This window comes from Octodon degus, unplaced genomic scaffold, assembly GCF_000260255.1.
Source record: "Octodon degus isolate 3935 unplaced genomic scaffold, OctDeg1.0 scaffold00017, whole genome shotgun sequence".
Classification (NCBI taxonomy): domain Eukaryota; kingdom Metazoa; phylum Chordata; class Mammalia; order Rodentia; family Octodontidae; genus Octodon; species Octodon degus.
Genome location: NW_004524593.1, coordinates 12,270,835 through 12,298,535, shown reverse-complemented (window position 1 = coordinate 12,298,535; position 27,701 = coordinate 12,270,835). Strand labels below are relative to the sequence as shown.

Sequence of the window (27,701 nt, the reverse complement as noted above, 5' to 3'; positions counted from 1 at the left end):
ATATACACATAAAATCATAGGATGTAAGTCATAGCAGACTTGTGTTGCTTTCCATCGCTTGATGGAAAAATAAAGGTTGAGTGAAGTAGATTTTATAGATAAGTGTGGCTGGGATAAGCTCAAGATACTGTAATACCTTAATTTTATTGGTTTTGTATAATTATGATTTTTGAAGCCATATGTTACTATTGAGCATTATATTATATTATATATAAAGGTATTATTGTAAATGGGGCCAAAAAGACATTAGAGAGTTTTTATTTCTGGAAGTGCAGAATGGGAAATTTATATGACAGGATAATTATGAACTTTTTCCAGAATAAAATCTGCATAAAATTAAGTAGTAAATTTTTTTTAGCCTTTCCTTATTCTAACTTTTGGTTATTTCCTAATTTTTATGTTAGTTGAATGTTTTAAAGGAGTAAACTAAATTTTCTAGTTAAGGAATCTTTGTTAATATACTGTTAAAAAATAGAAACCTGTGTGTAATATAGTATATTATATAGCACTCAACATCTTATTTAAAAATTTTTATGTTTACCACTTAAAGTATTCAAGTACTTTTCATGAGGCCATGAGAAATCAATAAAATGTATATGCTTTATATAGCACTAACATGATATGTAATCAAAATAATACAACAGATGGTTTTTCTGAACTGTTTTCACATTCTGAATCATCTATGGCCTCAGCGAGGTCTGCTACCTGAATGTTCTAAGTGATTAGTTGACATAGCCTGAATTGTGAATCTTGAAACAGTTGAGTACAGTAGTGAGTGGTGTTCATATATCTGTACAAAACCATTCTAATACACCTTACAGTGAGATTTAACTGTTTTAAATTAACACAAAGCTTAATGTCTCATTTTGGCTTATTATCTCCTTCTCCTAAACTTCCCATCCTCTCTCTTATTCTGGCAGGCTTTAACCCATTGTGAGCAGCTGAAAAGTGAACTGGAGAAGCAGACAGAGCGACTTAAAAAGGAACTTGCATCTCAGCAAGAGCAGAGGGCCCTGGACAGAGAGGCGCTAAAAAAGGAAACAGCAAAAGAAAGGGAAGACATGGAATCTAAGGTACTTCGGACTTGTCACCCACCTGGAAATGTTTGTGATGGTGTCAGATGATTCTAGAGGCTGCCATTCTTGGGTCAACTTTAGGTTTTAAAATGTTATAAATCAAATTTCTCATAATTTAGAGTTCATTAAAAGTTGTATATTACTTCATATATTTTGCAATGGGGTTTATTATCCAAACTTTTGAACTAAAATAATCAGTACAATTCCATCTACTGAAATTCTGAATTTACTTTAACCCTGAAGTTCTGTTCTGTTTTCTCTCATTCGAGTTTGCCAAAGGAGAGCAGGTTCTCTGAAGATACCTAGACCTTATATTTGTCTAAATAAAAGACAAATGACCCATCCTTTTATCCCAGAACACAAATTAAACATTCTAAGATATAAAACATGTAAGAAGTGAAGTAATCAAGAAAACCTGACTACAGACACCATAGGAAATCAGTCTGGACAAACTATATGACGTATAATGGCCATAATCAAATGAACAAATGGAGGGAAAAATTCAGGACTAAAGGGACAGATAATAGGAAATGGGCATTGCCTTTGAAAAAGCAGTAATGGGCTGTGGTCTGTGGCATAAGCACTTGCCAGGCAAGCACAAGGTCCTGAGTTTGATCCCTGGTACTCCAAAAAATTAATTAATTAATTAAAAATAAAGCAATAATAATTTGGAACCTAGCTGTAGCCCTGGAGGCATCATGGCAAATTTTTAGAAATGACCCTTTATGGGGGTGTAATGCTGTTATGGTTTGTGTCTAGTTGTCCCCCCAAAGCCTCATGCAGTCATGGGGTGAGGACTTCTAGAGTTTGTGTTAACTCATGATCCACTGGGATTATGTGTGATCCAAAGCTGGGATTATGAATCTTAGTACTGCTCGGATTACCCATAGGTGGGTAAGTACTGGGAAGGACCCATAGGTGTGACTACTTCCCCTGCCCTGGGGCAGGTAATCTGCATTGCAATGTAAGGTGGGAAGAGAAGCTAGCTGCTTGAGCTGCTGCTACCCCTCCCTTGCACTCTTGCTCTTTGCCGCCACCATGAAAAGTTGCTTTCTGCTCTGTGCTGCTCTGCGTTGGACCCAGCTGAGTATGGACTGAAACCTCCAGTAACTGTGAGCTAAATAAACCTTTCCTTCCTTCATTTTGAGTGTCGGGTATTTGTCCCAGCAACGAGAGAAGAGTAACTAAGACAGAATTTGGTACCAGAGAAGTGGGGTCGTTGCTGTGGCTAAACCTGATCATGTGGATTACAAGCTTTTGGGACTGGTTCATGGGAAGAGATAGGAAAGATTTGGAGATGTCGTCTACACGCGAAGCGCTGGAACAGCTCCGGCTGTTCTGTATGGGAGATTCTGGTCAGAGCTCAGAAGATCAGAAGGTTGGTAGAAAGCTGGCCTGTAAAGACCAGGCTGGGGAGGTTTCTGCTGGGAAAAAAGACAGCATTGGTTGTTGGACTCCAGATCATTTGTGTTTTGACTTGGCAGAGAAGTTGTCTGCATTTTGCTCGTGCCCAGAGACTTTGCCTGAGACTGAGTTTAAGCATGGCAGACTGATCAATCTAGCACAAGAAATTTCAAGGCAGCCAAATATTGGGGCAGTGGCCTGGTTGTTACTGGGGGCTTTTAGCCAGATTTATTTTGAGAATCAAGAGCAAAGAGCCCAAAAGGATGATTTAAAATGTTGTGAGTTTGGCCAGAAAGGAAGCTCCAGGAAAGCTGTGGACTGTGAAGACAGAGCTGAGAGGATCTCCATTGCTGAGAAGGAACAGGAGAGAAGAAAAGATGCCCCGAGGGCATCACAGGAGGTGGCAGGTTCCTGCCCTTTGCAGCCTAAGAATGGCAAGGGTGAGGGACTTTGCTTTGAGGAGAAAGCTGCAGAGCCCCATGTTCCAGAATGGAGGCGGCGGGCCACACCGGGTTCCAGAATGGAGGCAGCAGCCACATCAGATTGCAGAATGGCGCCCGCATAGAGAATTTGTTTCTCAGAATCAGGGTCAGAGTGCTCAGCGATCCAGGCACTCGACCCGTACAGCCAAGAGAGAGGAAACCCTGGCTACTCCTCCAGCTGGCAGCAGCCCTTGGCATCATCCACGTGGCTTTGGTGGTTGTAGGCGCATGCAGAATGCAGGAGTTCTGAGGTTCAGAAGGCTTCCGCCCAGATTTCAAGAAGAAGGCCTGGGAGGCCAGGCGGTGTGCCCCTGGGAGGGCAGTGTGTGAAGCTGTGAGTGAGAAGCCTACTCAGTGGAAACCTCAGAAGTTTGAAAAAGCCAGGAATGTGGATGGTCCAAGAAAAGCTGCAAAAAGGGAGCAAAGCAGGCAGAAGAGAGAAGCCATAAGAGCTACCAGCAGAAGTGCCATAGGGGTGGAGCCACGTAAGGCCTTTGGAGCTCACAACTCATCGCAGATTGCTTCAGATGATCCACATGGAACTGCAGGACTTAATGTCTGCCCTACTGGCTTCTGGACTTGTGTTGGTCCCAATGTTTGGTATCCTGCTGTGTGTACCTTTTGGAATGGTGATGTTTATCTTATGCCTTTGAATGTTGGATGTGTTTAACTTTTCTTTCGTACAGGGGCTCACAGCTAAGAGTTTGCCTTGGATCTTGGAGGAGACTTGGGACTTGGACTTTTCAGTAATACTGAAATGGTTGGGACTTTGGCAACTCTTAGAGATGGACTAAAATGTTTTCAAACCTTTCCTTCTTTCATTTTGAGTGTCGGGTATTTGTCCCAGCAACAAGAGAAGAGTAACTAAGACAAATGCCCATGTTTGTTTTTTAGGAATATTTTTATTGTTGAATTATTAACTTTAATTGTATGAGTTTACTATATTAAGCAATGTATACTTAATAGGAAAATAAAAGATCAATAAGTAAAATATTAAATTTTTAATACATGCTGAGTGTGTAGAATAAACAACAATTTTAATATCAACTGTTTATCTGCCTATAGGATCTAGAAAAAAATAGCAGAAATCAATTCCTATGTGAACTACAATGAAAATACAAACACAACTCTATCACAGAAATAGGCTGTCTCAGTAGAACAGTGGTTACGTGAGACGACTGCATGTTCCGTACACAAGTCTCGCTCACGCTGACAGCACAAGCACCTGGCTTTGCTTTCCGGTGTGGCAGATTATGCTTGCCATCCCTCTTGTCCTCCTCTTTTGTTAAGGGCTTCCTATTATATTATACAATGTTCACTTAGATTCAGTTTGTAGAATAAGCATTAACGGTTTTTGCATGTTCACATAATAAATGATAAGCTGTTCACATAATAAATGTAAAAGATAACAGCAGAAATAAATTCTTATTTGAACTACAATGAAAATACAAATAAAACTCTACTGCAAAAATGATCTTTACTTCAGTGATCACACGTAAGGCAGTTTTCACACATGAGAACAGCATGTTCTACATGTAAGCCTCACTTACATGAATAGCACACATGTTTTTTTTTTGAGTCTTCTCTGGCAGGACACAACTGACATCTTGCTGGCCTTCCTGTTTGCTGAGGCGGTCCTTGTCTCACCTGTCTGTTCACTGTGCTGCTCCAGAATTCTTTTGAGGAGTTCTTGGGTAGATGCATATTTTTTTTCTATTATAACTGAGCATTTATCAATTCCAGATTATTTCCCAGTCCTCTAAGAAAATTTCTCCATAATATTTTCTGCTTGTTATTTTCTTTGTAGATTATGAAACTATTTGTGCCTGACAGGTTTAGGATTGAATAAAACACAATCATTGGCCAGTGCTTTGTGTTTCAAGTGACATCATAGTTGCTGCCTTGGGTGTAAAATGTGACCATTTTTGGCTTATTTTGTGTTGACTCATCAATTGTTTGTTTGTTTGGAGACAGGATCTCCCTATCTTGTCCAATCTAACCTTGAACTCACTATGTAATACAGGCTGACCTTGAACTTGTAGGATCCTCCTGCCTCAGCCTTCATGTTTTGTTTCCTTTTGTTTTGGCAGAAGCAGGGATTGAACTCAGGTCCTTGCACTTGCCAGGCAAGTGCTGCCTCAGCCTTCTGAATGCTATGATTTCAAGCATGTGACACCACGCCCAGCCACACTGTCAGTCTTATCAGCATGGAGTAACATTGATAGCATTGAAATTACTTTGTTTTTCTTATGCATATAGAAGGCCAATGTTACGTCTTTCTGCAATTCAAAGACTCTACTACACATTTCTTTATTGTGAACTTGCAGTATTTTTTCAGGAATCTCAGCTTTGTTCTTGGAAATAGTTTTGTGCTGATCAAGTGGTGGTCTTTTAACAATTGTAACATCCATGGATAACTAGTAAACCAATTGTTGATTGTGACGTTGTGTCACTTTTTGAAATAAGTACATGAAGTCTCTTCACAAAGTCATCTGCAAAAAAAAAAAAAAAAAAAAAAAAACTGGTAGCTGAGTTCCAGGATTAATTTATAAATTCAAGATGTACAATGTCTTTTCATTGACCAGGGCATATATTTTTATACCATATCTGTAGGGTTTACTTGGCATATATTTCTGAAAGCTTCAGCAACCATGAAATAACGCACATTGTTCATCAGTTTTCCTGTATTTCCATGGTTCATAAATCGCTTGACAGTTTGTAACAAAACTTTCAACAAATAAGGAAACAGTAGCCAAATTGTTGAGATTTCTCTTCCTTGGAGGGTCTTTATGACATTAAAACATAGGTAGTTTTGAAGAAAACCAAATCTCTTGAATGTCATTATTTTTCTTCATCCTCAATACCACATGTCACTTCTTCATAAATCTTTTAGATTCTGATGATTACAATGATAAAGTCCTGTTATGAAGGCATTTACTTCAGAGAGTGAGGTGTCTTGATAAATATATTTTTGAGTATTACCATTGATACATGTAGAATGTTTTAGTTTTATTTCATTATTAGTGTATTTGAAACATCTTGTAGTGTATTATCTATTACAATTTCCAACATTGACTTGCAGAATTGGCTTCTATCGAATAGGTTTCACCTCTGGCAAGAACCTAATAATAGTTTCTGACCTAGTTCTGACATTGGATCATCTGACTAGTCCTATATTTATTTACTTTATTGCTTTCTTCCTCATCTGAATCAACGTCTTCATTCTGTACTTCTCTGTCTGTCATATATTACTAACTTCTGTGGCTTAATGTGAGCCAAAGTCATTATCATAGTTAAAAGTTGTAAAAGCAGTTTTTCACACACCATTGTACTGAATTGGACTAATTCTACAAGAAAAATCAAAAGAAAACATTTAATTAAAAAATGTAACACAGGCCTGGGCATGTCACCCAGTGGTACAGTGCCAGCCTGGCAAGTGGTGTGACAGCCTGGGTTCAATTCCCAGTAACACCCACAATGTAGCGCAGTGTGTACTGTGGGTACAACTCAACGACTACATTTCGATGCACATGTACACACCTTGGCGTTTGTTATATCAACTAGGTAAACACAAAGATTGCCTGCTGTATTCTCCTAGTGCAGCTGCTGAGACATACAGCTGATTACCATTACCCTGAAGCACATATTTCCAGTAGAAAAGTATAGTATGGGTGTTTGACCCAGTATGAAGAACTGAAGTTAAAATTGCTATAAATAGAATAAGATTAACACAACTGTATGTTTTTAAGTGAATTCAAAAATACTTTTTAAGGTAGATTCATAGCTTGTCCCCTGAATACTGTGTCATAATACTCCAGCATGTGATAATTTTCACACAGTAAATGCTTACTAGGTATGTGCTGTGTATAAGGCAATGTGCAAGCTTAAGGATATAGGAAAGGAAAAGTCATAACCTTCGTTCTTTTAAGTCCTTAGGGTAATCTGAGGTATGTACTGTAAACTTCTTGATGGTATTGATTTAAAAAAAAAAAAAAGTATGTCAAAACTGCCTCCCTTTGTGCTCTGGATTAGAGATCTCAGCTAGTGAAAAGCCCATGACAGGTGGCACCTCTGCTCTCAGAACCTTTGTTGTCCCTGCTTTTGTCAGTGCTCTATAGTACTCCTGTGCATACCTTTTTCCCATTTTTTCAGCACTCAATGTATATTATTGGATGGACTGGGGCTGGAGTAGTTATAGATGACCAATTAATTCCCTCATGAAGCATGTAGACTCTTGAGAGAAGTGCATTAAGCAAATGCTCTGAGTTTTTAGTTATGATTGTGACAAAGCCTTGAAGGCTTAATACAAAGTACTGTGAGCACATATAAAAGAGAAATCTAAAATAATATAGGAAGTCGTAAGAGACTTCTCGTAGATATATTTTTTTTAATTTTAGGGAAGAGTTTACAGGGTGCTCAGGGTCTCACTACTAGATCCGATTCACAGTGATCCACCTGTTTATAGCTTACCAAGAACTGGGACTACAGGGGTGTGCCACCACGCCCAGTCTCAATTGCCCTCTTAGAGTGCCCCAGGGGGGCGGGGCTGGCACAGCAGGCCCAGATCAAACCCTCGGCCCCTGTACCTGCTTACAAGTGCTTTAATCTGCTAAGCTTCTTGGTTGGCCCTTCTCATAGATATTTTGAAAGAAGACCTGAAAAGTTTGAGAAGACAAAAAAGTCAGGTGAGGAGGAGAAAAGTGTTTCAAACCCAGTAAAATGACACACCCAAGATTCTGTGGATGAAAGCACTGTGCTTTCTAGAAATTTAGAACGTATCCTGGTGGCTGGAGTTCCTCCTTGCTGTGCCAAAGTACTTAGCACCCAAAGTTAAAGAAGGAAAGGTTTATTTAGCTTATAGTCTGTAGAGATTTCATACTCACCAGGCTCCAAGGCAGGGTGGGGTGGCAGAGGTGTAGAAGTTCATGGCAACAGAAGAGGGCAAAAGCAACAAGAACAAAGGGGGAGAGGCAAGCCTCTTTTTCACCCTTATGTAGTATGCAGGCTACCCGCCCTAGGACACCTATAACACTCACATCCCCAATCCCAGCATTGGACCATAAACGAATCATAAACTCCATATTCAGTTGCTATAGAAGAGCCTGTCTCCTGTGACTGCATGAGGCCTTGGGGAGGCATCTAGACGCAAACTTTAACAGGGAGTGAGGTGCAGAGTGGTGGGGGATGAATTTGAAGAGTAGTGCAAATACCCAATCATGCATGGCTTTAAAATCTGTGTGAAGAATTTTAAATTTTATCTAGAAAGTGATGAAAAGACATTGGGTGGCTTTAATTCCACAGCGTCATAATGCCATTTATATATGAGAAAAAAATCACTTATCCCTAGATGATGAGAACCAGAATAGTGAGAGATCAAGTGGGAGGCAAGTATAGTAGCCCAGGCAGGGAGGGGTGGCATCTTGGCCCTAATTCCAAGTTGATTTGCTAGAACTTTTATTCCCCTCCTATTCTATACTATGCCACTTTCCCTCAGCCTCCAAAGAGAGACTTACTTACCTAATAAAGAAAATTGAAGCCATTAGTGATAACCACTTCAACTATTTATCTTCCCCCTCGCCTTTGTCATTAAATCATTTTTGCCAGTGTCTTCACCCTGTCAGAACTGGAAAGCCTTAGGCCAAATTTTTACCCCTTCCCCCTGGGTCCCAGTCCCTTTCCCACCTGAAAGAGCTCGTTTGATTTGTCCTATAGTCTCTATCTTCAACTTTTCCTTCACTATAGTCTTTCCTTTCAGGAAAAATCCCAATTTTCTTCACCTGCTTGAAGAAACAATCTTTCTTTCTAGTCTAGTGGTTTCAATATTTCGTACACAAGAAGTTACAAAAATCTCAGTGCCCAAACTGTGCTCCAAACCAGCTACCTCCCAGAATATCAGAGGGTAGGCTCCAGGTGTACTTTTGAAAGCTGCCCACATGATTCCGCGTGCTGCCGAGGTTGGAAACCACCTCAGCAATCCCATATGCCTCGTTGCTCCTTCTGTTACTAATTAAGTTTCCTGAAAAATTTGTTCCTACATACGGTGTCTGTTTCCTTCCCTCCCATTTGCTCTTTATCCCGTTCCATTGCAGCTTCTGTGCCCATAGCCACTGAAATTACCATTGCTATGTTCACTGAAGACCTTCCTGTACTGTGTATACTGATTTTTTCCCATTTTTATTGTCCTTAAAAATACTCTTTTCTGGATTTCTTGGTATCTGTATTCTTAATTTGGGAGAATGTTATCATGTGCAATTGAGGCAATGAAAGACAGCTCCAGAAAGCAGCTCGATGGAAGGTTCTGTAGTTTAGTTAGTGGTGAGACAGATTTAAGTATCTTTAGCACTTCCGTAACTTCAATTCCATATACGTGGCATAGATTCCTAAATCTTTAACTTTCTACTGGGCTCTCAAACCAGTTTTACTTCCTATCTTCCTTGTCCCAGTGAAACCATCCAGTTACCCAACACAGAAATCTTGTCACCTCTCTTCTCCTCACTCTTGTCTCTCTCCGCACTTACCACTGCTAAATTCAGGAGATGCAAGGCCCTCAGCATTTCACACCACTCTGTCTGTCCCTCTGAATGCTACCCCTTAGATGGTTCCTGCAGCCCCTTTTGGTGCCTTTGCCTCCACTCTCACCTCTTTCCCATCTGTTCTCTAAACTACAGTCAGAGTGGTATTTCTAAAATGAACATCTCAATATGCCAGTATTTGCTTTAAAGTTCTTTCAAGTCTCTCTGCAACCTTGGATAGGATTTAGGATCCTTTCATAACATAAAGATTCCACATTATTTCTCTCTTTAGCTCTGTAGTCTCCTCTCTCATTTTTTTTCCTGCCTCCCCACAATATGGACCTCTTTGTACTTCGTAAACATGCAAACATGCCAGTCTCCCATAGTGTTTCTTCTGCTTTCATGATTCTGCGTGTGGTCTGCCCAGGACTGAAGGAATATTCCTTTGCCCTGTGAATGGTCCTTTAGTGTTCTTGACACCATTTCTCATAGCCTTCCAAATCTTAGCCTTCCAAATCTTAGTCAGGATTCTCTCCCTGGTTCCCATAACTCAATTTATTGCAAGTTCTTATTGATTAGTTTGTGTCCCCAGAGTTACTGGGAGTCCCTTGCATGAATGATCTGACATAATCAAGGTTTGAATATATATATATATATATCCCTGTCACATCAGATGCACTCAGATGTGTATTTGTTGAATAATTGGATGATAAACAAGGAAGAACAAAGAAAAGCCCTAAGCCACTGGAAAGGTAGAAGTAAAGTGCTGGGAGCCAAGAGGCTCCGAATGATCCCTGTCAGCAAGAGGTCATGGACATGTGGACGAGGTGGCATTTTAACTGCACTTGGAAGAATAGGCAGGCTTTAGAAACAAAGTCTGGGAGAGGAGGGTGGCTCAAGAGGCAGCATAAATGAGGAGCGGAAGCAGATGAGATTGTGAGCTGCGTGTCGTGTCTCAGAGAGAACGGCATCAACAGCAGAGACTGGCTAGTGCTCACACCTCGGGGAATTTTTATTTTGGGGATTGTTTAATGCAGACCATTTGTTTTGCTGAATAATTCTACTATATAAAAATATGCTGACCAAAATTCCTGATAAGAAAGGATGAAAGGGCTGGGGAGATAGCTTGGCAGTCTAAGCGCCTGCCTGGCAAGTGCAAGGACCCAGATTCGATCCCCTGTACCACATGCCGTGCTGGCCGTGCATGCCCTATGGGCCACCAAAACCGGGCATGGTGGCGCACGCATGTAATCTTACCACTGGGAAGGCTGAGACGGGAGGATCGGTACGAGTCTGAACTTCACAGGGAGACCCTGTACCAAATACATAAATAAATGATTTTTTTAAATTGAAAACAAAGGATAAAGGAAGCCTGAAATATTCCTGGCAGTATGCCAGGTACATTCATGTGTAATGGAACCTCTCACTAAAACTAACAATTATTTTATGAATAAGGTGACAACAGAAATACAACACACTTGGGAACCCTGAGCCATTCAGTTTTATTTTGCCTCCAGTAAGCTTTCGTGTCAAGGTCCTGTCCTAAAGAGAAATGAATAAGGATTGACAGTGGTCCTAGCACTCAAGTAATGGCTATCACCAAAGAAAAGGGATTTGGAGAAAAAGGGATTTGGGAGTGAAGCCAGCTTGACCTTTCTGTGACCCTGACACTTTTTAAACTTAAGTTTTAGGAGTAAAAAATAAAGTTGATAGTACTTTATCGATTAAATGAGATGATATTTTCAAAATTTCAATATTTACTGCCTAGCTTATGGTGATCACCAAATAAAATTTACTTTGTGGCTATTATCATTCTTGTTTTAGAGAAAATGGAAAGGAGCCGTACTGAATAGCTTTCTTGAAACTTCAGATTGGTAAAGGCAGACTTGAATATGAAGCTCAGCTTTACCTTTTATTTGTTATTTTGAATGTCTTGGACAATTAGTTTTCTGAATTTTATTTCAACTGAACTGAAAATCAAATATAATCAAGCAATTTCCTATCAATCTAAATCCAATATAATTTCTTTTTTAAAGGGATTGAGATAGGCAGCGTGTGTCACTCTGGCTGGCATCAGCGCATAATCTACTAGGAAACTAACCCGTTGACCATGACATTGTGAGTGCCAGGTAGTTAACGTTAGTGCTAGAGAAGACCTCCCACTGTCCTACCAAGAGAAACGCTAAAGAGACTTTGAGTTATCTTTCATTTATGAGTTTTCCTCTTTCTTTTCTTTCTCGTTCTCTTTTTGAAACATCCGTTTGTGCTGGAAGCTTTTAAGAGCAGGTATCTTCTAACCAGACTGGTTTGAACCATTTCCCCACAAACGTGACTTGTTCCGAGTTTGTTTGCTGCTTTCGGCAGGCGGCCTTGGTTGTGCCGCTCCCATTCAGTTATCCTTGAGTAACCGAGTGCACTCACTAGCTGAATGACCTCCCTCCACACACCTCCTCAGTGGGTTCTCTTGACAGTAGCCCATTGCTGGAATCCTTAACTCTCCTATCTCCTGTCCAGAAAGTACCACTTTTTACTGTATCCAGTACGCCAGGGACTGCTTCGCAGAAATTTCTATCAAGCTTTCCCAACCTGGGTGTCCTTGTCTCTTCCTTGCCCCTGTCAAAGTTTAAAGGACTTACCTGATGTCAACGCCTTGGACACCCAGCAGTGCTGCAGCTGTGTCTGTGTTACTTCTGGCTCTGCAACAGATGTGGATGGAGACGCTCCTGCAGTGTGATGCTGACTTCCAGATGGTGGGTGTGGGGGGAAAGAAGGTGTGACGACAGGAGGGGTGACCTCAGGAAGTGGGTGACAGGAGGCAGCCGACAGGCAGTGGGCGGAGGAGAGAACTGATGGGTGGCAGAAGGGTGGAGTCCTAAGGCAGGGGGAGGGTGAGTTACATGCCTTGTAGTAGAAACTGACTCGGAATTTACAATTAGCAAAATAAATGTCTGCAAATCTGCTTCAAAAACTTTGCAGTGTTAATGTTGCCATCAGGTAGAGCTCCTCATAAATATGTACTACATGATTTTTAAATAGCTGGTTGTTAAAATTTGCTGTTGTGATGTGACTCCAGAAAAGCTATAGTTGTGCTTTCACAGTGTGGAAGTCGCGAACTTGGATTCTTAAGTTAAGGGAATTGTATTGATACTTTCATTTTGTTCTATTTATCTTCTTTTGACCTGTAATTTTAGGTTTAGACTTTTGTGTGCAAAAGAATGCTTTGTAGTTTGTTATTAGTAAAGCTCATTTTATGTGCAAATTAGATTTTTAGATACTCTTTTGACGATAAGTACATGTAAGCAACCATAAGTCAAATATGTAATTATCAACACTCTTCAGAAAAATTAATTAATTCATCTTCCTAAATTAAAAATAGCTATCAAGTCTCTTTTATTTTCAAATGGGTCAGCTTAACTATTTGTATAATTCAAAGGTAAATACCTATCTTGATGTTAGTGCCATAAAGCTCTTAATTTACTGTAAAGGTCTTAGTTTTACTGCAAAACATTAGTTGTTGAAGCTTAAGGTTTAAGATTGTCAGTGCATGATGGTAAATTTCAAGCATCGCTGTTTCTAATTTGTTAACAATTATTGTTTTAACAGATAAAAACTGATATCCCTGTGTTTTGCTCTGAATTAGCTTTCTTTTTTTAACTTTAAAACTGAAATTCAGCCTGGGGGGATAGCTCAGCAATCTAAGACCCTGCCTGGCAAGCACAAGGACCTGGGTTTGATCCCTGGTACTGCATGCTGTACCAACCCTGAATCATGGGCGTGCCCAGGTGGCCACCAAGACTGGGCGTGGTGATGCATGCCTGTAATCCTGGCACTGGGGAGGCTGAGACAGGAGGGTCACTATGAGTCCAAGCTGCATAGTGAGACCCTCTACCAAATAAATAAATAAACAAATCTGAAATTCAATTAATAAATTAAGAGCCTAGAAAAGTTTGACTCACTGGACTAGAATGAAATATTTAAAAATCTATAAAGGGTAACTCTAAGACCTAGAAAACATTTTAATCCTGAGGAGGGAAAACAAACTTTAAAGACCTGATATTCACAGGTCTTTATTCTAATTAAAGTCATTTAATAAAAAGTCATTTATTCTAATTATTCATTTCTCAAACATTTGGTGCCTTTAATGAACATGCCCTTTCAAAACCTCTAGCCTAATGAGGAAATGAGACAATCAAAACAGTGTGAGAAATACTGTGTCTTAACCAGAAGTCAGATGATTACGGTGTATATTCTGAACTGATGGAGGGGGTGCGGGCAGCATGCTGTACAAGGACAGCAATCAGTGAGAATGCATGTGGGCTGCAGACAGCGGACATGCATCCCCCAGTACATAGGGGCCGAGTGTGAGCCTTGTAATGGGATGTAAAAGCGCACTTATTTCCTGCTGGTAACTAGAACTCAAGGGAGGGGAGAGGAAGTAATGGTTGAACTGAATCCTATAGGACAAATATGGGCGCTCTAGTTCATGGGAGGGCAGGTAGAGTTTTCCCACTGAGTGCACTGCATTACAACCTCTTCTGGTTGGTACAGGGATGAGGGAGTGGAATTCACAGTAGATCAGTAGCCCTCTCTAAAGATGTCTTCTTAAACTCTCTAATCAGTCCTTCAGTGTGAGTCCATGTGGGACAAGGATCTACAAGTTGTCTGTTCCTCAGTCCCCATCTGAGATTTATTGATGGATATGTGTCCCATGACTTGTGTCTATAATATTGTCATATTAGGATTTCTAACAAAACCTAAATTTAATAACCTCAAACAGTTTTCATAATAATATTAGATCCCAGGGGAATGAATGGGAGGAAGTACATATTTCAGATTTAAGGGATAGGATAGATGAGTTGAAGAAGTAGAGAAACAGATGTACCCAAACCACTTACCAGAGAGTAGAATATCTATGATGAGACACTTACTGTGTATTTTGTCAAATATTCTCTATTGTTTACAGCTTTTACTTCCTCTTGTAGGTGTTGATGCTATGTCAAAATATTGCCCAACTGGAGACCCAGGTGGAAAAAGTTACCAAGGAGAAAATTTCTGCTATTAATCAACTAGAGGAAGTTCAAAACCAGCTGGCTTCTCAGGAAGTGGATGTCACAAAGGTGAAAAAACAGATTTTGGTTTAATGATTCCTTAAGTATATATTTTATTTGAAAAGACAGCTTTGTTTTGAGACAAGGCCTTGTTATGTAGTGTAGACCAGCTTTGAACCTCCTGTCACCCAGGCAGGTCTGGAACTCTTAAAGCTGCCCGCCTCAACCTCCTGAGTACTGGGATTACTGATGTGTACCACCATGCCCAACAAAGAAATTTTTCTTAAAGTGCAAAGCTCTTATTATTATCAGCATGAAATGTGGGGTGGAAAAGTTTTATTATTTCAAGAACAATAAAAAAATCTATCAATGGTCACCCAACACATAATTCTGTACTCTATGTATCACCATGTGAGGGCAACATAGATTCAAAGATGAGTTAGACATGAAATCCTTGAAGAGTGTAAGGGTTAAGTAGAAAAGGCAGCCTGGTAAATGAGAGTTATCTTTTTATTAATTTTTTTTTTTAGTCCTTTATTTGGCACAGAGTCTCACTACACAGCTCAGACTTGTAGTCATCTTCCTGTCTCAGCCTCCCCAGTGCTAGGATTACAGGCCTGTGCCACCACACCTGTTTTCTGTGGCTGCCATGGTGCGGGCCCTCCATGGCATGCGGTACTGGGGATCGAACTCTGGTCTTTGTCTCTGCCAGCCAGACACTTAGACCATCGAGCTATCTCCTCAGCCCCTTAGAGTTATCTTTTATTATTGAAAATTGGCTAAAGGAGCCGGGGAGATGGCTCAGTGGACTAAGCGCTTCCCTGGCAAGCGCAAGGGCCTGAGTTCAATCCCCAGTTCCACCAAAAAAAAAAAAAAAAAAGAAAGAAAGAAAATTGGCTAACATTTAATTTCTAAATTAGAAGCGTGCCCCCTTCTTCAGCACATATACTAAACTAGATAGGTTTTTTTGGGGGGTGGGGTTATCATAAATTGTTGTCCTTTATAATGTCAAAGATATCTGTAGACTTTTTTTTAAAAAATGTATTTAGTACAGGGTCTCACTACACATATCAGACTCATACTGATCCTCCTATTTTCAGACTCCTAAAGACTGGGATTACAGGCATGTGCCGCCATGCCCAGTCTTAATCGCTGTCTCAGTACACCCCAGGTGGGGGCCAGCATGGCATGCTGGGATTGAACCCAGTCCCTGCGTCTGCCTAATCAGGCACTTTAATCTGCTGAGCTATGTGGCCACCCCCTCTGGTGACCTTTGAAAAGTGTACTTAACATAAAAAATTATATCTTCCTCCTTTTTGGATTTGGCCTCTAATATCAATATCCTAATGTCATAATTTTTTTTTTTGTATTGTTGTTTCAGTGTTTGTACTAAAACACCATAATGTCAGAGCTACGGACATCACTAATTTTGAAACAAGAACTAAAATATTTAGTGTTCTTAACTGACTAAAATTACTGTATTAGGTTCCTATTTTAATAAGCACTAGCGGTTTACTCAGATTTCAAGTCAACTACTGTAAAACTAAGAATTTAAATATAACACAATATATTTAGATTCTAATATATAATAAATGAAAATGTAATTATGAATAATATAATAGATGAAATATAATAAATGAAAACACTTTTAATAGTCTTCACCATCAAGATAATTTGTTTAAATTTCAAACTTATTCTTTGTTTCCCTAAATTTTGATAGTTTGTTGCCATTATTGTTTTACATTTCAGTAATTGAAATTCATTTTAATTTACTTATTAGGAAAGTCTTTCCCCCATTTTCTTCAATTTCTGTAATTCTCCCTCTGCTTTCTGAAGTTCAGCTAGCTAATATTGAAATTTAAGAAGCTTTCACTTTCCTATATACCTAGTATGTTTATGTGGATGTGGGGCTTAAAGTGAAAGGACTCAGCAGAGAGATAACAGTGAAATAGAGGTAACCTAGATTAGTGATATCTGTGGTGACAGTTTTTAGTTCATTACAAAAGAAAAGCTTTCTGTTGAAGTACAATAAGTGCATGAATTGTGAAATGTGGTAACAGAGAATGAGTTCTTGTCTCTAGTACTATCCAAAAGGACTCAAGCATCACTAGAATGATGAGAATAAATGGTCTTGATGTTGCTTCCAATCCTGCGACAATAAAATTATTGTTCAATTAATTTGATTTATTTAAAATGAAATTTTAATGGTATGGATAAATATAGCAAATGTGGAACTAAAAGTAGAAAGGCAAAGGAATTTTAAAAGTAAAATTAAGAAAAAAATTTAATAGGACCTGATATTTAGACAATTATTACATGTTTGGGTTGGTGTTGTGTAATTGTTATTTTCTAGTATTATCAATTTGAGATTTTTGCACTTCATTCATAGATAGAAATCAAACAGATGGAATGGTAAATAATTGAAAAGGAGAATAAATTGAGAGGGAGCCTCAATTTATTTATTTATTTCTGTATTTAGGTCAGGGTCTAACAAGGTCTACAGGGTCTCACTACATAGATCGGACTCGTAGTGATTCTCCTGTTTTCTGCCTCCCAAGCACTGGGATTACAGGTGCGCACCACCACGCCCAGTCTCAGTCTCTGTCTCAGCGCGTCCTGGGGGTGGGGCCAGTGCAACATGCCAGGGATCGAACCCGGCTGCTGTGCTTTGCCTAAGCAGGTGCTGTAGTCCACTGAGCTATCAGGCCAGTGGGAGCCTCTAATTTCTCATACTCTTAGTTTTTAAATTCTATTTACTTTTAAAATAAAGAACCTTTTTGTAAACTTATAATTTTTAAAGGGAAAGAATAAACTCATACATTGAATGCAGCAAGATTTCAAGTAGAATTTTTAGTAAGTTTATTCTTGTTTTAGCTTTCTGAGCTCTGCCGTGAAAAAGCATACTGACTTTCTTCTGTCTTGTCACTGTAACTTAAACTTTGTTTGTTTGTTTGTTTGTTTTTATTACTGTCTTTTCCTTTTTGACACAGGCTCTTGCTAAGAATCTCAGGCTACCCTTGACTCCCAGCCCTCCTGACTCCTATGGCATATGCCCCACTAGATTTATCTTTCAAATGGCTTTTTTACTTAAACATAGGAAACTCATTCTGGTTTTGTCTTAGCATATTCTAATGCCTGAGTAATGATGAAACTAATCCTGATTTTTGGAGAAGTTTCAAGCAGATATAACCATTAGGTAATATGTAATCTTTAAAAGTCTGGTTTTGTAAATTAGAAGCAGACTTGTGTATTAATCGCATAGCAGGTTGTCAGTCATGTTAAAAGACCCATAATTTCTTCACTAAGAACTCATTATTCTGTATAATCAATTTTAAAGAAAGAAAACAACAATTAGGAGCCCAAAAGTTATCAGCCTTTTTAAGGTAAAGATAATGATGAATGTTTGAGATGAGTTGTTGGTTACACATTGTAGATATATGTGCAAATTGTTCTAGTGTGCCACATGAAAAACTCAGATATTGTATATCAATTAAAAATAAAAATAAATTACCAAAAAAGATTTATCTCATAATTCTATGTCTGTTGAGGCTCTGGGCTGGGAAAAAATATAAATTATACAAAGACAGATATGCAACACTTTTAAGACACTGTGTGATTTCATCAATTAATGATATATTAAAATTATTTTACTTAAATGTGCATTATCTTTTGATGTTGAAAGGTCAAGTCTGAAGCATGAAACATGTTTAGTTCCAGCTTATGAATTTTTCCATGAAATATTCCTTAACTTCCATAGTGCTGAGGTTATCTACAAAGTTCACAGTAGGTGTGATGCACTACACGCTAATTATGAATAATATAGTGCATTGGCACTGTACTCTATAGAGAAAATTTTCTTTATAAATTTCCTTAAAAGCAAGATAAAGTTATTAAAACTTTTATAATATAGGTTGAATATTTAACCATAAAATTAAAAAATTGAGTGAATAACAACATAACCTTTTTTATTTTTCAGTTAATGGAGAGTGAAGCTAGGGGTGCTCTGCTGCTGAGCTACATGTGTAGCAGCCCTTTTTCATTTTGAGGCAGGATCCTACTGAATTGCCTAGGTTAAGCTTGAACTTGTGATCCTGCTTCTTTAGCCTCCAGGCAGCAGGGATACAGCTGTACCACTCTACCTGTTTTATTTACTTATTTTACCTAATTAAAATTTGGATGATAGTGCATTTTGATTGATTATATCCAATTGAAATGGTTATTTGGGGTCACATTACTTATATCTGCAGCTTAAATTCTTTAGTTTATACATATATCTGTAATTTGAAACTGTCCGACTCAATGATCCATGATAATGCCTCCAAATCTCAACAGGCTCTTGAATTTTGTAGTATATATCTTAAGTACTGTTGCATTTCATCTGTATGACCTCTAGAGGGCACCAAAAGATCTACTTGCAGGCATCGCAGGGTGGCCTTCAGCAGCTATTGATCTAGTTTCTACGATGTAACAGGTGTGTGGAGAACTGCGCTTCCAGTTGAATAAAGCCCAAGTGTCGAAAGATGAGGCAGAAAAGGAGCACAGAGAGTACAGAGTAAAAACTGAAAGGAATCTTGAAATGAAAGACCAGGTAAGAGATGGCACAAGTAGAAGAACCAATTAAAGATATCCTTAACATTCTTTCTGAAGTTGATGTGGTTTTATCCTTAAGTTTTTTTATTTCTTATATTGTTTCTAACTAATGCAATGATCTAGTTTACACTATTAAAAGATTTTCATTTATAGTTGCCTAAAATTATCATCTTTCACAGGAAGTGGTAGAACTACAACTGCATGCATATAAAATCCCAATCTGACAGGTCATAAATATACATTTGGATATGTGTATCTATTACTTACAAAAGTTAAAAAAAAGTTCTAATGCACAGTTTGTACCTAAAATATAGGAACATAAAGTTCTTAAAAGATGCCAACTTGCATCCAATTTTAAATGACAAAGTTTAAAATGTGTAAGATGAGATGGGTTGATGTGTAAATATGTCAATCAAATTGATTGTTGGCAGAGTGAAACCAGTTTTCACGAAGATAACCATGAATATGTTTCCTTAGGAAGCCTAAATACAGTGGAACCAAAATGTAGGGAGGAAAATGCTGCTTACTTCAACTGCAGCGTGAACAGATGTTATATGTTATGACTTTATTGAGATCATGTAGGTACTCCAATTTTAACTGACAACACAGATGAAGCGTTTAGAAAGACAGATTTAAAAGCCTTGCTTTTGATTTTCTATTTTAACTTTCCAGTACAGGCCTTTGACGGTTTGCATTCTTTGTATCTAATGAAATAGGTTGTTTGTGCTATTAAATAACACTGACTTCGTAGTGGCCTTATTTTAAAGAAATTGCCATAATTTAGAAGTATGTAGCTCCAAGTAAAACTTTTTCAAGTACATTTCTAGTCCAAGGTTTTCTATTGTATTTTTCTTCTTCCCTCTTTAAGCCCTATTAAATCTTTATGACAAATGATACAAAGACAACTGAGAAAACTATTGAAATGAAAGTGATAACAAAATTTACTGCAAAAAAAGTTTTTTAAGTCATGGGTAAAGTCCTTGGTACTAAGTTACAATCCAGACAACCAAACTAAAATTCTGCTTTTGTACCAATATATTTCAAGTGTTATAAAGTATTTTATACTTTCAGAGGATTTTTTCATTATTAATCCATATAAGAAATGAAGCTACTTTATTTCATCCAGTTGGGGGCGTGCCTGATAGTGGAATGGAAAATTCTTTCTATCTGGTCCTGGAAGCTTAGGGCTGCCAAGTCAAAGAGGGAGAACTTTCCTTTTCTGATACACTGCATTTCTAATCACTAGCATTATTAAATACCTCTTGTATTATTGTATAGTATTCTTCCAGCATATTTTGGGCTAACTGGGAAGATGCAACAGTGAAGAATCACTATATTATTTGAACTTACAATGCTTTAGAAAAAGCACTCAGGATCAATAAGAGTATAATATCATTTGTGAATGAATAACCAGTTTTAAAGTACTTATAATCTTTATCTTTTGGAACTCTCATTTGAGTTCACCCATAATGGTATAAAGGCTACAGTTGCAAGGTCTTAAGGGAAGAGTTTTCATTTGAGACATTTCCTCATAATAGTGAAATATTAGGAGTTTTCATAATGAGTTTTAGTGATGTATTTTTAAATAAAGGTATGATTTTTTAGGAGGTCATAGGGTTAGGAATAAAACCTCTGAGCCAATACAAAATGTGTGTAATATTATGCACTTGTTACCATTTTTCTTGGACAGAATGTAAGAAAATTTTATAGGTACTCTTTGTAACTATTTTGTATTGAACAGACAATTTCAGAAAAGAAAGTAGTAGTGTCTCATTCCATGGATGGTTTGGAGTTGCAAAGCAGCAATTGTTCTTTGGTCTTTCAGCCATGACCTGACCTTCTGTCTAGAAGACCAAAGAGCTATTTTGCTTGGCTACCATCTGCACTCAAGAGAGAAATTTACATTTAACTTTTAAAAGCTGGACATGTTGAGCATTCATCTGCAATACCTATAATCATGTAAGGCATATTTATTTTAAAGTGTTGCGTATCATACAACTCAGTGTAATGAGAAGTCTATTTCTAGATTTGCAAGCAAGTACTTCTTGTGATACAGTCATTAATGTTTTAGTTAATCTGACCATTTGATAGATTTTTAAATTAGGTGGGAAGCTGTGAGATTGGAATGTGGTGAGAACAAGGGCTTTTTTGATGTATACAAAATAGGGCAAATGCTTGACCACCAAAATGATTTTCCTTGTGACCTGAGCCTTGACTCTGGCATAATTAGATGGAAAGGTTAGGAGGGTAACAATGGCAGTTTCTTCCACCCACTTTCTTCTTTTCTTTTTTATATTGTGTCAGGAACTGATGGGCAGATTATCCTTCCCATCAACTCTTTTGTATCTCTTCAGCTTGGAGAACTCCTGACAGCCTCACAGGATGCTTTTCTGCACACACAAAAAATACACACATACGCGTGCACACACACCAGAAAAATGACATTTGTATGAAGGAGTAGAAGAAATTTGTGCCCTGATTTTTATTATAAATTTCCTGTAGCTATAGGTATACATACGCAATTCATCATGAAATTTAAAAACATTTGAGGGCAAAGGGACTGTTAGGACAAATTCCTGAATTTCTATCACCTATGCTCAACATTTTGCTGGTCCTTTTTCCACCTATTTCACATTTCCCCCCTCCGAACACCTTCGTCTTCCTTGTCACTGCCTTTAACTTTTGTCATCATCTTTTTCTTTTTCTTTTTCAGCTTCTCTCTTCTTCCACTATTTCTCCTCTTATAGAAATTTTAAAGTCAGTCTTAGACATTGTTTGTTATTTTGCCCATAACTACTTGAGTGTGCATTAATGTATATTTTACATGCTTACTATGCTGTTATTACACCTGGGGATAGTAATATATAATTCCTTAATATCGGGTCAAATAATGCCCAGTCTCATATTCAAATTCTGTATCTCAAAAAATGTTTATAAAATTATAGCTGGTCTACTAAAATCAGGAAGACAGGTATGTTTTTACACATTAGAATGTGACATTACTGCTCTCTTTAAAAGGAAATGTGGATGCTCAGACAAATTCTAGGGCTTTTGTTGTCCATTTTATTTCATAATGGTTCATTGTGCTTAAGAAATGACTTATAGCCATTCAGAAGAAAATGAGCTGTTCCCATAGCAGACTCTGAAGACACATCAGCCGTACAGGATCCCTGGGCACTCAGTCCCCAAAGGAGTTCCTTACAAGCTGGAGCCGGAAGTGCTTATTCTCACATCCAGATGTTTGAGAATTTGGAATATTGAGCAAGCCCTGGCATTATGGAGTTAGCTGACTGTAAATAAAGGATACATAAATGGAGTTTTCTTTTCTCAATTTCCATTTTGGTAGCTAAACTCAAAGATGATCCTTTATCAGGGCCCTATGCAAGGTAAAAGTGCAGGGTTTTTTGTTCAGAAATCAAGCAAGAAGTGATGCTAAAGGTACTAAAATATAAAACTTTTTTTCTTTTTCTTTTTTTTTTTTAAATATAAAACTTTTTTTCTTTTTCTTTTTTTTTTTTTAGTCTTTTTCTTTGGCTCGGTATGTTTTGTTTGCTCTTTAATCCCTGACTTTCTCCAGTGCAGGGGTACAGATGGAAAGTACAGGTCCCTCAGGAGCCCCATGACTGAGTGTGCACATGTGGCCCATCAGCTTCCAGTCCTTCTGCCCTGCAGCCACAGAACCTGCAGCCACAGGGCCCACACACCAGGCCCCTGGGTAGTGGGGGGAGACTGACAGGCCATTCTGGAAAATTGCACCCTTCACACTGGCACACAGCTGGTGCCTCGATCAGGAGGAGGTGCCACACACAGTCTACTGAGTGTGCGGTGGTCCTGCTGGCTGCAGCAGGGATGGTCCCTCCATGTTCCTCCCTGAGATGCCACAGCTGGACACATCAAACCCCAACAGTCCTTCCCTTAAGGCTCATATCTGGATTCCTGTTAGCAAAGGACAGGAGTGGAGCATAGTCCCTGACCCGTGACTTGGTCCCACGCTGGGTGGGGAGCAGCAGCAGTAGCAAGGCAGGGCCCAAAGAGGAAGCTGGAGAGGAGCACGCTCCCGACAGCTCTGCGGTGCAGCAGTGACAGCAGGAGGTCCATGTGCCATCAGACTGTGCTGACAAAACTCAAACCCCAATAGCGCATCATTAAGCATTTCAAGACACTGACCACAAAGCCTTGAACAACAAGTGGAGAGCCCTTGCACACTGCTCATGTGAGACTTCCCTGACCACGTATGTGCCCATGAAGCTGCTGTGACTCTGGGAGAGGCAGAGACTTGTGAGCTGCAGTGCTGATCTCCACACCCCCTACACACAGACACCTGTGCCTGGTTAACATACTCACACACACCCTCTGTCCCGAGGGGAGGGTTAAGCAGCAGTCGCCGCCAGGCCAAGTCTGGCTTGCCAACTAGAGACCGTATAGCCTAGAATACTTAGAACATGTAGTATCGACCCTTTACAGAAAAAGCTGGCCAATCCTCGCCCAAGACATGGAAATATAACCATTTTTAAAGCCTCTTGTGCCTTACTTGAATGCAGAACTTTGAGTTTAAAAACCCGTCAATCTTAAGTTATAAATTAATATTTTTAGAATTTTTTACAGTACAAATAATATACTACATTCTTGGTGTCTCAGTCATCAAATAGTAATGCAGAGTGAGTGTATCACTGGCTGTGGCATCATTGTTTTTTTAGTTTACATGTCTTTATAATGGCTTGAATGAGAACATAACTACAACTTTGTTTTATATTTACAATTTGGTTTTTTGGTTAACACCAATTCTCCAGAGATAAGAATACTAACATAAGATCTGGACAGATAGCTCAGCAGACTAAAGAGCCTACATAGGCAAAGCGCAGCATCCAGGATTCAATCTCAGTGAGCCATGCTGGCCCAGCCCCAAGGGTGCACTGAGATGGTGGCTGAGACCAGGTGTGATGTGGCGCCTGTAACCCCCGTGCTGGGGAGGCTGAAAACAGGAGGATCACCATGAGTCTGAGCTATGTAGTGAGACCCTATACCAAATACATTTTTTTAAAAAGTACTGACATAGAATGCTCTCTTATAGATTATATACACTATAAATTTGGAGTTGTAGGTACCATTGAGTAGAAAATCTTTACGTCCAAAATTACCTTCATGGACTGGTGAGATGGCTCAGTGGTCTAAAGCACCTACTTAGACCAAGCTTAGCAAAGCACAGGGACTGCGGTTCAATCCCCCAGCACCACATGCCAGCCAGCCCCGCCCCCTGGTGGGCTGAGCTGGCCACACACACACAAAAAAAATAAACTTCATCAAATAAAGTAATTATTTGCCTGGAATAAATTAGGGCAAGGAAGAATTTGGGAGCTGCTCATTTCTACAGCAGCATGATTCAGCACTGTAATACTGACATTAAGCATGTAACGAATCAACAAAGGAATTATTTCCTAAGTCCAATTGACTTAGATTGTTGGAAGAAGTACATCTGTTTATAAGGGTTTTGGTAAAGATGAGTGGTAGTCTTGCTTCTCCTGAAAGTTAGTCCTGTTGCAAGCCAGATAAATAAAAGGAATAAAGAAAAGTTGAAGAACTGTACCCTTTTACTAAGGACTGAAACACTGCTTCATTGTCTTAAGGGATTTGACAGATTCTTTCAAAGATAAAGTTAAACACCTGATCCTGATCTTCAATTTGGAAGAAACAAGAACAAAACCATTTAATTCGAGTCACTGAGAACCACTGTAGTCTGAAATAAGAATTTTCTGACAGTAATAAGATTGAAATACATTGTTGCAATCATCTGTGGACTTTCTTTTCTGAAATTTTAAATTTCAATATTATCAACAATACGATTTACCTGAAGACCCAATCAATGGGCCTCTGAATCTTCTGTATGATTCTGGAAACATCCTAACAACAGATCATCGTATCTGTTAAGCATGGGTAGTGGCAATGTTAGTCTTTTCTACTTGTAACCTAACACCTACAGATTAGAGTAAAATGTTACTCAGATCTGTTATCTGCTTCATGTGTGTGAAGCTGTATACTCTCTTCAGCAGGCTAGGATAATGGATGAATTCCTGAGAACTAGACTTCAGAGACTTAGCCAGCTATCACCTGCAGTCTCACTTCTGTCTGTACAAAGTGACTGCCTGGGAGGGGCCACTTGGGCATGCCTCTGGCACATGTAATCACTCGTCCTGGTGATGACAGAGCTGCTCTCCACTGTTCTTCACACTCTTTCAGTGCTGTAGGTTTATCACTTTCCCATCCCTGCTCCTCACTCAGACAGCAGCAGTTCCAGGGGTGTGCCTTAACCAGACCAGGAGACCAGACATTTGGGGGTAATAACTACAAGACCAGGTCCTGCCCTTAGGGAGTGTATATTCTACTCGAGGAGTCAGAGTACACATTTGAACATGCCTTAAGAATACTTGCAAAGCAACATATTGACAAGTGCAAATTAATGTAGTGTGAACTTCATGCTGGCTACAGCCCATGAGAGGGGGAATCTGGTTCCATGTGTGTGATGCAATAAAGCTTTTTTATAGCATCTTCTCTGAGTATGCCCTAAAGCATTGTTCAGCATACTTAGAGAAATTTGTGTTCTTCTCACAGCCAACCCAAGGATTCTGAGAAAATTCTACAGCCTGGAGTATGTCTGATAAATCATCCTCTTTTGTTCTTATTCTGGTGAAACTTCAGTGGAGAAATAGGATTTATTGGATTACTGAAGTACTTTAAAATAGCTCCCCTTAATAAAAGTCTTAAATTAATGAACCTATTATTTTTCTAAAACACCATGTCAAATTAGTTTCATTTTAAATCATCATTCTGTTGATAAAGTCACAAAACGAGCAGTAAAGAAGTAAGTTTATTATTTTCATACAGAGGAACAATGCCAAGTCAACCCAGTGAAATAATACCAATTCAGTGATCCCTGGGCAATTAGCCTTCAGCAACTTGTTGAGTTGGGTAGTTGTTTTGATTGATATATATGTATCTTACCATAAAGACATTATATATCAATTCATGTGCCAATGTTAATTTTTACTTATATTGAATTTCATGAATATATGATAATGCTTTAATAATTCATATTTAAAAATAAAATAGATAAACAATAAATATATATATGAAAATGGCAATTTAAGGCTACTTAGGAAATAGGAGCAGAAATAGGAAACAAAACATTCCCACTTAAAAATGATATGTTTTATGAAATAAACATTTGGAAGTATGCATTTGCCTTTGGATAGGAATATAAAACTGTAAACTGACCTTAAGGAATATATTTGCGTTTTACAGTATTCCTGAGCCTGTGCTATTAGCCTTAAAGAAATAATTCATGCTGTACTTTCAATGGATGATAAATATTTAGGTCATTTCAAATTTTTTGCTTGCTTTTTTTTACTTTAAAGGTTGATTGCACAAGCTAACCTGCCAGTCTTGCAGACCATCTTCTCAGGTACCAACTCTGCAGTTCTAGTAGCTGTCAAGTGGCCCTGTCTCTGCACGCCAGCAAGCTGAGAATCCTTAGCCACAGGATAGCTACATATTGTTTTCACTGTCCAGAAATATCAGTACCAGTGTCCACTGTGAATAGTACTGATTACTACAAGTGCTACATTTTAAAACAATATTTATTGTATAAACATAGATATGTTAACAGAAGCTAATAATACTTCATCCAGTAGAGCAAATCATTTTTATCTCTCTGTTTTACCTTCCACATTTTGCCCATATGTATATATATATTTGTAAGTAGAAACATAGCCTAGATTTTGTTTTGGCTTTTGCTTTTCTCACTCAACATTATTTTAAGCATTTTTCTGTATTGCTTCATATTCTTTATCATCAATTAATATGGTTGTTTACAATTAACTTTTTAAGAAAAATGATAGTCATATTTTGCAGAAAACAAATATTACAAATTTAGAACCCTTTTGTCCTGTACTTCCCTTGCTGCATGAACTCAGCCTCTGTATGTTATATGCATTGTACTGGCCTATAGTGAATTTCTATTAGAAGGGGGTGTGGGAGACAGATATACAAACAAATAAATGGCAAAGACAGCATAGTAACTTATCAGCAAACTGCGAAGAGTTCTCAAGATTTTAAAGGTGATAGTTAGGTTGTTGCCTGGCAGATACGGAAGAGAAAGAAGGTGGTGAGATGGCCCACCATGGCAGCTGGTGCCATGGGAGTGGGAGTGTGGCGGTGAGGAAGGAGGCACACTCAGAGAACATAGGTGTCTCTTGATTCCTGAGGGTTATTTTTATAACTGACACAGTATCTCCAATGTCATGTCTGGGAGGGGCTGTGGAGAAAAAGGAACCCTTCTCCAGTGTTGGTGGGAGAGCAGACGGGTACAACCAGTATGGAAATCAGTGTGGAGATTCCTTAAAAAGCGAGGATTGGCGATCCCATTCAAGCCAGCTATTCCTCTCCTGGGGATTTTTCCAAATGTCATGTCTGTTACAATATTTCACCAATAGAGAATGGTTTTCCAAAATGCTCAGTTTCACCTGATTGATTAATCACATACTGTATTCCTGTCCTCAAGCACAGAATTTCGTTATATTTTGGAAGTGGTCACAT

General features: G+C 38.7%; 1 protein-coding gene across 5 annotated transcripts in view; it reads left to right on the top strand.

The window, feature by feature from the left end:
- Sdccag8 (serologically defined colon cancer antigen 8) overlaps positions 1-27,701 on the top strand; it is a 220,526-nt gene that overhangs the window by 61,139 nt on the left and 131,686 nt on the right. For all 5 annotated transcript variants that reach the window (XR_002820166.1, XM_023710182.1, XM_004626832.2 and 2 more), the window contains exons 10-12: positions 921-1,073; positions 14,457-14,591; positions 18,994-19,110. Coding sequence is in view for 4 of the 5 variants with exons in the window: in XM_023710182.1 (XP_023565950.1) it covers positions 921-1,073; positions 14,457-14,591; positions 18,994-19,110 (405 nt within the window). In the remaining variant the exon portion in view is untranslated. The remainder of the gene's footprint in view (positions 1-920; positions 1,074-14,456; positions 14,592-18,993; positions 19,111-27,701) is intronic.